General features: G+C 41.4%; 1 protein-coding gene across 4 annotated transcripts in view; it reads right to left on the reverse strand.

Moving 5' to 3' along the window:
• The window catches only part of LOC140210155 (low density lipoprotein receptor adapter protein 1-like), a 137464-nt gene extending 129551 nt beyond the window's left edge, over window positions 1-7913 (reverse strand). For 2 of the 4 annotated variants that reach the window (XM_072279044.1, XM_072279063.1), the window contains exon 1: window positions 7684-7913. In XM_072279044.1, coding sequence (XP_072135145.1) covers window positions 7684-7768 — 85 coding nt within the window. In that variant the 5' untranslated portion in view covers window positions 7769-7913. Of the gene's footprint in view, window positions 1-6954; window positions 7155-7683 lie in introns of those variants that run through there. The other 2 variants (XM_072279055.1, XM_072279062.1) reach the window with 2 other exon arrangements.
• Between the last annotated feature and the right edge of the window lie 2042 nt (window positions 7914-9955).

Below are 9955 nucleotides of genomic sequence, written 5' to 3' on the forward strand. Positions count from 1 at the left end.
TTTCCATTACCATGCACTGGCTCACAATCTATTGCTAATTTAGTTCAAGCATTCTCCATTAGTGACCTTCCAATATTGCCTCAAGTTCTACTCAGGCATGACCCAGTTTGAAAAGATCATTCCTGTCCATGAACTGGTCCCAAAGTCTCAACAACCTGAAGCCTTTCCTCCTGCACCTCATCTTCAGTCACCCATTAATCTGCCCAATCTTATTTCTAATTTCTCTTGCACTTTGGGAGTAATCTGAAGTGACTATCTTTTAGATCTTTCCTAACTGAAAAAAAATATTGTCCCTAGCTTCTTGAAGTCTGACCATCAGATCTACTCCTCCCCTCCCTACAATGCTGGATCCAAAGTCTACCATGACCTCAGGCTCATTCCCTTGCTCCCACACGGTGCACTCAATGACCATAAGACCATAAGATATAGGAACAGAAACTTGGACCATCAAGTCTGCCATTTCATCATAGCTAACCCAATTTTCCTCTCAACCTCATTCTCCTGCCTTCTCCCCATATCCCTTCATGCCCTGACCAATCAAAAGTCTCTCAACGTCTGCTTTAAATATACTTAGAGACTTGGCTTCCACAGCTGCCTGTGGCAAAGAATTCCACAGATTCGCCGTTCTCTGGTTAAAGAATGATATTCGTTACTCAGGCAAAAGGGCAGCAATGCATCACAAGGGATTTGGTTTAGTGGCTAGAGAAAACCCTGTCCACAGAAAGGCTACAGAAAGTGGTGGATACAGCCCATCCATCACAGGCCAAACCCTTTCCACCACTCAGCACATCTACCAGCAGCACTGCCACAAGAAAGCGGAATCCATCATCAGGGATCTCGACTATCCAGTCTATGCTGTTTTCTCACTACTACCATCAGGTAGGAGGAACAGAAGCCTAAGGTCCCACACCATCAGGGTCAAGAACATTTATTACTCTCCAGTGATCAGGCTCCTGAACTGGCACAGACAACTTCCTTCAGCACTGACTTTACAGTCTCACTTTTAAGGACTCTCTATTTCTCATGTTTTCAGTGTTATTTTTATGTGCAGTTTCTCGTCTTTTTCACACTGGTGTTTGTATAGGTTTTTCGTAAAACTCTACTGCATTTCCTTTTTCCTGTAAATGTCTGCAAGATAATGAATCTCAAGATATTATCTAAACACGTACATTACCACATACTAACTGCAACACATACAAAATGCTGGAGGAACTCAGCAGGCTAGGCAGCACCTAGGAAAAGAATACATACAGTCAATGTTTTGGGTCGACTGTATTCTTTTCTATAGATGCTGCCTGGCCTGCCGAGTTCCTCCAGCATTTTGCGTGTGTTGCTCGGATTTCCAGCATCTGGAGATTTTCTCTTTTTTGTACTTAGATAATAAATTTATTTTGAACTTTGAGCACACTGGCTATATATCCCCTATACCTACTGCATCTCTACACTCAGCTGTTACCCACAGGTAGTCATTAGCTCCATGGTGCTGTGCCTTTCTAATGAAGAGAACTCAGGCTATCTAATGATTCTTCATTATGTAGTGGTAAGAAATGTGAACAGGCACCAGAGAGCTATATCTGGCCCATGACTCAGGAACAAACAACACAGCTGTTGCCCAGGTCCATGATCTGTGAAAGGAAGTAAAGTAGGAAGTTATGCAGAAATAAAAATACAAACTGCTGGAGGAAATCAGTAGACTGGACAGCACTTGAAGAGGGAAATAAGCAGACAATGTTTCAGGTCGAGACTGAAAACATCGACTGCCCATTTCCATCCATGGATGCTGCCTGACCAACTGAATCCCTCCAGCAGTTTGCATTTCCCTCCTGATTCTATCATCTGCAGTCTCCTCTGTTTCCAGGTTTTGCAGAGATATGGGTCATAAAAGCAGCATTACATTAGGATCTCAAACCAAATCTAAGCAGCAGATTCAGGATGTGTTTATTCCCTCTAATATCACACAACTGAAAAATTACATACAAATATGATCAGTAAGCTTTGGGGCTGAACTAGACAACTGGTGCACAGCACGACCAAAATATTCCACAAATACTTAAACTGTGAAATCATCTTAAGATAGATGTTACATGGAAATCCTGATATTGTAGATCAGGTAAAAACAGTTTCCTTTCATTTAACATTTAGCCACACAATCCATCTATCCCTATTAAACCAATAAAATGATGAAAGGACATTGGCTGTTATCTACATCACATAATTCATACTCCACTTATTGTGCATATCATGCCATGAATTAAGGCAAAATTCTTACAATTATCACATTATATCAGGAGAGAAAGAAATATATTGAAGTATAATATTTGCAAAGTTTTTGGTACTTTCTCTAACACGTTCATAACAAGATAAAAGAAGTTTTGCTCTTAGGCCATCAATAACAGTGCTTCAGGGTGGTTTGTTAGAAGACTTTGGATTAAAGCAAAAACTCCATCAATAGGTGGCAATGGGGAAATAGTGCCATGGTGTGATGGGATTTATGCAATTCAAATAGCTGACAAAAGCATGAGATTTATGCAGCAGCCACATAAAATCCAGATTTATCCCATCTACATGAAGTAACAATCAGAATGGAGCATACTCTGTTTGAAATATCTTTCCCCAACAACAGTGGCCAGGTTTGCTAACAACCAGCAATGACTGTATCCATGGCAACTGTTAGTTTAACAGTGTTGTCTGAGAAGTCTAATGATGTAACTTACGAAATTTTAATCAAAATTCTTGTCAAGTTGCAAGTTGTTAAATTTGCTCTCACATATATCATTCAAAAATCTTGCACCCTATACTTAGTCACAATTACTAACTCTGCACCCATGTATATAATGGTTATTGAATTATTTAATATGCTCCAGTTGCAAAGAGAAAATATTTCTTACTTTGCTCAATAATAATCAGTGTGTGGCTTTCTCTCTTGGAAGGCACAAGCGTCAGTAAATTTTCCATAAAAATGTTGTTTCAATCTGCTTATGGAAAAATTATGGCCATAGATTTTGTAGAAAATGTGAGATCCAGACCCAAACATCTAGAAAATGCAGACACCACTTCTTAGGAGCAATGGGTGGCAGACAATTTAAGATCAAACTAGCTGTGCAGTCTAATTTTCACTACAATAACATTTCAATAATCTGCTATCCTATTGTTCAGAAATCCACGAGTTCATCAGGGCCCTGCTTTCCATGCTCCCTTTAAACACACTGGGACAGCGTACCCACACGTCTTTTAAAGTCATTAGGTTTTAGCCATCATAGTCCCCTTAAACTCAATTCCTTTAAACATTTAAAAGAAAGGGTAAATTAAGTGTGTGTTGGGTATTCATACAAATAACATTTAAAAAAACATGGAAAATCTAACAATCCAGCACAAAAGAACTCAATGCGTCAGATTAACATAACTTTACATTGTACAGTTATTTCCAACCACAGCACACCTTAGTGCCCATAGTTTAACCTAGGTCATTTCCTGGGAGATCACACAATTCCAGGTGGGAAGGAGCGTGCAATAGGGTTAATGCCACAGATTTGTGAACCAAGTGGCTGAACCAGAATCTTCAGCCGTCAGTAATTGTTCAGATGTTCCCACATCACTGCCTTATACAAAATGAAATTTGTTGTTTTGTGGCAGCAGTACAGTACCTCATTACAAAATTGCAAATAAAGAGTGGCAAAAATGAGGTGACAGTCATGGGCTGTTCATAAATCTGATGGCAGAGGGGAAGAAGCTAGTCCTAAATTGCTAGGTGCTGGTCATCATGTTGCTGTGCTTCCTCCTTGAAGGCAATAAAGCGAAGGAGCCACGTACTAGATGGCAAGAGTCTTCAATGTTGGATGCTGCCATCTTGAGGCATCGCCTCCTGAAGATGGCCTTGATGGTGGGGAAATTTGTGACCATGGTGGTGCTGGCTGAGGCCACAATCCTCTGCATCCTCTGATCCTGTGCCTTGGAGCCCCCATACCAGAGTGTGATCTCCATATAGAAATTTCAAGAGTCGTCGCTGATGAATCAAATCTCCTCAAACTCCCGGTGAAGTAGAGCCACAGGTGAGCCTTTGGTGTGACTGCCTCAATGCATTGGGCACAGATAGATCCTCTGAGATGCTGACAGCCAGAAACTTAAAGCTGCCCATCATTTCTACACTGACCCCTCAATGAGTGAGGGCCAGTGGATATTCTCCGAACTTCCCTTGCCTGAAGTCCACAGTCAATTACTATTTTTGCTGACGCTGAGAGTGAGGCTGTTGCTGTGACACCACTCGACAGTTGATCTTTCCCATTCCTGAACACCACCTTCTTGACATCTGAAATTTCACCAACAGCAGGACCATCTACAAATTTATGAATGGCTTTTGAGTGCATAGCCACACGGTCATGAGGGTAGAAAGAAAGTAGAGCGTTCGACTAAGCTCGCATCCTTTAAGTGAGTCTGTATTGATTGACAGCGAGGGGGAGATACTATCACTGATCCTTACTGATGGTGGTTTCCCAATGAGGAAGTTGAAGATCCAGTTGTAGGGGGAGGTGTGGAGGCCCATGTTTAGAACTTTGGTGATTAGTACTGAGGGAATGACATTATTGAGCACTAATCGATAAACAGCAGTCTGACAACAGTTTTGCTGCTGTCCGGGTGCTCCAGAGTGGAAAGCCAGTGAGACACCATCTAATTGCATTGTATTCTTTTCTTCATACTCCAAAATATTGGGTGTTTTCCATTCCACAATCTTGAAAGAACTGATATGCATCACCTTAGGGAAAATGCACATCTTCCATGAAATAAGAGTTTGAAGAAAAGATTTACTTTTTTTAAAAAAAATGAAGTATTGGATGAGGAATAAATTTTATCCAGGATAGCATGCACACTCTCTGCTCTTCTTTGAAATACTGTCATTGAAGTCCTTCTTTGCACCATATAAATCAAGGTTCCACTTGCCCTGAACACTAATCTGAAAGCTGGTAAATCTGTCAGAGCTGTATTCACACAGCCAAGATCACACGTTTAACTCTCTGGAATTGTGCTTGAACACACACCTTTCCCAGTTAGTCACAGCCCTATCACCTAGAGCGTGAGCCTAGACCATGGTCACACAAGTTAGTTTCAGACAATTTATTTAGCAATATTCTAGACATGAAATAAACAGATCGCATTTTTCCATTTGCCCACAATATTATGTTGCATCATTACATTTTCCTTACACAACAAATTAAGTGGCCTAAAATGAACTAGCAATCATGAACTTTTTCCTGTGCTGTTGCTTAAACCATTATTTGAACTGTAAATGTATTTCCATAAATCATTAACTGCTGTTAGTAAGCTCTCCATGATGTAAAATGCCCAAATGGTACATCCTCGCTGCCGGGGTATAAATGGATAGACATGTGACATGGTTCCTTTCCTCATTTAGAATCACTACTAAGGGACAGCTAATTAGCAACCAGGAGCATTAGCCCAGCCCAAGCTTCTCTTCTTTATCCCAGGCTATTGAAAACAATCTTAACCTCTGCCCTTACAAATGGAAAATTGAACCAAGAGGACAGAACCTGGCAAAAATACAACAAAATAACTTAACAAAAAAACAGGTGCCATTGCTCCATTATTTCTTGGAATTCTCTCTTAGAATTCAGGAAACATGATTCTAATGGCTAACTTATAACAAAGAAATACTTCCACTGGGAAAAAAAAAGTAATCTTAGCAAACAACTTATGTCACACCACCATACCCCACTCATGATAGCTACATAAAAAACATTAAGTATTCAGCTGCAGTATACAGACCAGGCATTATGATTTATATATAAACATTTCCCTAAGCTGGATCCAAGTTAGATCCCCATTCTCCCCAATGATTGATTACCTTTGCAATTGCCGAGAATCAACAAAACAGCTTCATTACTTTTAAAGATGTACCACCCTGAAACCATTCATTACCATTTGGAGCTAACATCGTGAGAAAATGATGACTGTGGCCACAAATTTCTCCGCTGGAAGCAGCACATTACACTTATTAAATTAGTTAGTGATTTATGCAAAACAGAACTGAAAATCTGATTAAAGACAGCAATGTTGGAAATTTGCCTGTATTAAAAAAATATTCATTAACACTTTCCAATTTAATTCAGAGAAATCTGTTAGTAATGATTTTTTTTTACACCAGAAATCAAGTCTGTCAAATTTTACAAACTCAAGAGATTCTGCAGATGCTGGAGATCCAGAGTGACACACATTAACATGCTGGAGGAACTCAGCAGGTCAGGCAGCGCCTATAGAAATGAATTTTGGGCCAAGACTCTTCATCAGTTTCCAATGTTGAAGGCAAGGCAACAAAGCATATGATTTTAAAAATTCAAAATACATTTCCATAATTTCTTAAATCAAACGTGAAAATCCATTTAGATTCAAAAAAGACCAAGGATCAATTTTTCAATAAAACCTATTGAATGAAATTAAAAACTTCCCAGTGCAGAATCTAAAAGCAAAATACTTGTGTAGATAGAACATAAACAGTAAAGACCCTTCAGCCTGTGATGCTATGCCGACCTTTTCAGCTACTCCAAGATTAATCTAACCCCTCCCTTCCACACAGCCTCCATTTTTCACCCATGGAACTTCACAATCTTTTCTACGTTAAATGTAGCATAGTATGTTTTTAATATCCGAGAAAATAATGAATTTCAAACTCACATAAAAACATTAATATCAGAGCAGCAAATAAAAGTTGGTAAGCGTATACATTCACTGTCAATCATAACTCTTGACCAGAACTGACTGTTAAGTTGACAACATGTCATTTAAAAATAATCATCTGGGTATTGACTTCAAAATAGTGTCCAAACGTCACCATAAAGCATATCGAGTATCAAAAAACAAAGACAATTGCAACAACGTGTTTAGTTCATTTCGTAAAATTACAAACTATATCATCTTCTCGAAAAATCATAATTTATATCTTACATGTTATATATTACTGTTCTTCTCGCAAGTCATTTGTTTTCCATATTCTCTGCTTATGTGGACATGTGGTCTATACGTCTTATCCACTCAGGTGGAAACTGCCCGTTTATATAGTACGACTTCAATGGCAAAATCTTTTTTTTTAAAAATTTATACAAAATCATGAAAGATTAAATTAAAAATTAAATTAAACAAGCCGAACACTTCAACCAAGCAGAAATTTCAACAAATGCAGCCCGGTAGGAGAATTCCAGTTGCTCACGCACCATTCAGTTAAAAAGAGACGAGCAACATAAGCTTCAGTTACACTCATCCGCTGTTATACTTATTAAACACATCCACTTGCGTACGAGTGGACACATAATTTCATGAAAAGCTTACGCTCTAAATAAATAATCAGTGCATTAGTTAAATTAATAGTACCGACAATAAGAATCATATTGCTATGCGGATTGTCTTCACAGATTCTCCCTAACTTGTAGGGAACAAATTCAAATACGTCCGAACAAGACGAGCACAAGGACCCAGAGAAAGCAATCCTCCTTTAATGGTACGGGACAAAAGGCCCAAGTGGGACAAATCAGTAGGTTCAACGTTGTATTTTAGAGGCAATTATATTTACATTGTTCAGCGCCCCGATGCCCGAGCCGATTTGGGGTTTCATTCGGAAGCGCGGGATAGGTGACGCCTGCCGCCAGCCAGCCCATTGTACAACCCGCAGAAACTTACTGTGGTGCCTGGCCAAGCCCCAGCTGTGCCGGCTAATACTGGGGCTCCGGATCAGCGCTCTGCCAGCCGATTTTAACGCGTCCATGGTTGGCGAGAGCAAAGTAGTTTGGGGTAAGCAGAGTCTGGAGCGGCGTGCCCGGCTCGGTGTCCCTGAGTGAGTGACTGACAGGCGGCAGCCGCCGCTCTCAGCCGAGCGAGGGCAGCAATGCAGGGGCGCGGTCGCATTAACTCCGATCCCTTCGGCACGACTCAGTTTCAGCTTCACTCGGCCTGACTCGGCCCGACCCGACCCAAGTCAGTGGACTCTGCTCGCGCCATCCCTGCTCGGTTTGGCTCGGCTCACATCCGTTTGCTTAGCAGCTTATCTCAGCTCAGTTTGCCTCACTTTGGCTTTTACATCAGCTCTGTTCGGCTCGGCACGACCCGACTCACAGGCAGGGAGAAAGCAGATCAAGCGACTGGGGAAACTCAGCAGGACAGGCAGCATCTGGGGAGGCAAATGGACTATCCTTGCCTGACCTGCTGAGTTCTCCCAGCAGTTGTTTTTTTTTTCGTTTTTTCTAGATGACACCATCCGCTGTCTCCTCACTTTGACAGCATAGCGCGCACAAGATTGTCTCATCTCGGTTTGGCTCCAATCGGCTCGGCTCGGCTCATGTACCCTTTCCTCCCTTAGGCTCGGATCAGCGGGATACCATGAGCAACTTCAGACGAATTTCATCATGCCCTGTCTCTTCACCGCCTATTCACCAATATCTCGAATGTGTAAAAAGTGTAGACCATGAGTGCATCAGTCTTCACAATGGAAGACGTCTGCCGTATACTGGGCATTCAAAAGTGTCAGAGAAGTGAAGTTTGTGTAGTGAAAATTACAACTGAGAAGGTGCTCAGGAAGCTCAATGGTCTGAGGGTGAATAAATCTCCTGGATCTGATGGAATGCACCCTTGGGTTCTGAAGGAAGTAGCTGGAGAGATTGCAGAGGCATTAACAATGATCTTTCAAGAATCGATAGATTCTGGCATTGTACCAGATGACTGGAAAATTTCAAATGTTACTCCGCTGTTTAAGAAGGGTGGTAAGTAGCAGAAAGGAAACAACAGACCTGTTAGTCTGACATTAATGGTTGGGAAGTTGTTGGAATGGATTGCTAGGGATGAGATTACAGAGTACCTGGAGGCACATGACAAGATAGGCCAAAGCCAGCATGGTTTCCTGAATGGAAAATCCTGCCTGACAAACCCACTGCAATTCTTTGAGGAAATTACAAGCAGAGTAGACAAAGGAGATGCAGTAGACGTGGTGTACTTGGATATTCAGAAGGCCTTTGACAAGATGCTGCACATGAGGCTGCTTAGCAAGATAAGAGACCATGGAATTACAGGGAAGTTACTAGTGTGGGTGGAGCATTGGTTGGTCGGCAGAAACACAGAATGGGAATAAAGGGTAAACACAAGGAATTCTGCAGATGCTGGAAATTCAAGCAACACACATCAAAGTTGCTGGTGAACGCAGCAGGCCAGGCAGCATCTCTAGGAAGAGGTACAGTCGACGTTTCGGACCAAGACCCTTCGTCAGGACTAACTGTTGTGGGAATAAAGGGATCCTATTCTGGCTGGCTGCCGGTTACCAGTGGAGTTACACGGGGGTTGGTGTTGGGACCGCTGCTTTTTACGATGTATGTCAATAATTTGGACTACGGTATTAGTAGATTTGTGGCTAAATATGCCAATTATACAAAGATAGGTGGAGGAGCGGGTGGTATTGAGGAAACAGAGAACCTGCAGAGAGACTTAGATAGTTAGGGGTATGGGCAAAGAAGTGGAAAATGAAATACAATGTTGGAAAGTGTATGGTCGTGCACTTTGGTGGAAGAAATAAGCAGGCAGACTATTATTTAGAAGGGGAGAGAATTCAAAATGTCGAGACTTGGGAGTCCTTGTGCAAAATACCCTAAAGGTTAATCTCCAGGTTCAGTCGGTTGTGAAGAAGGCAAATGCAATGTTGGCATTCATTTCTAGAGGTATAGAATATAAGAGCAGGGATGTGATGTTGAGGCTCTATAAGGCACTTGTGAGGCCACACTTGGAGTATTGTGTGCAGTTTTGGGCTCCTTATTTTAGAAAGGATATACTGACATCGTAGAGGGTTCAGAGAAGATTCAAGAGAATGATTCCAAGAATAAAAAGGTTACCATATGAGGAATGCCTGGCAGCTCTTGGGCTGTATTCCCTCGAGTTCAGGAGAATGAGGGGGGATCTCATTGAAACATTC

Source organism: Mobula birostris, chromosome 2 (assembly GCF_030028105.1).
Source record: "Mobula birostris isolate sMobBir1 chromosome 2, sMobBir1.hap1, whole genome shotgun sequence".
Classification (NCBI taxonomy): domain Eukaryota; kingdom Metazoa; phylum Chordata; class Chondrichthyes; order Myliobatiformes; family Myliobatidae; genus Mobula; species Mobula birostris.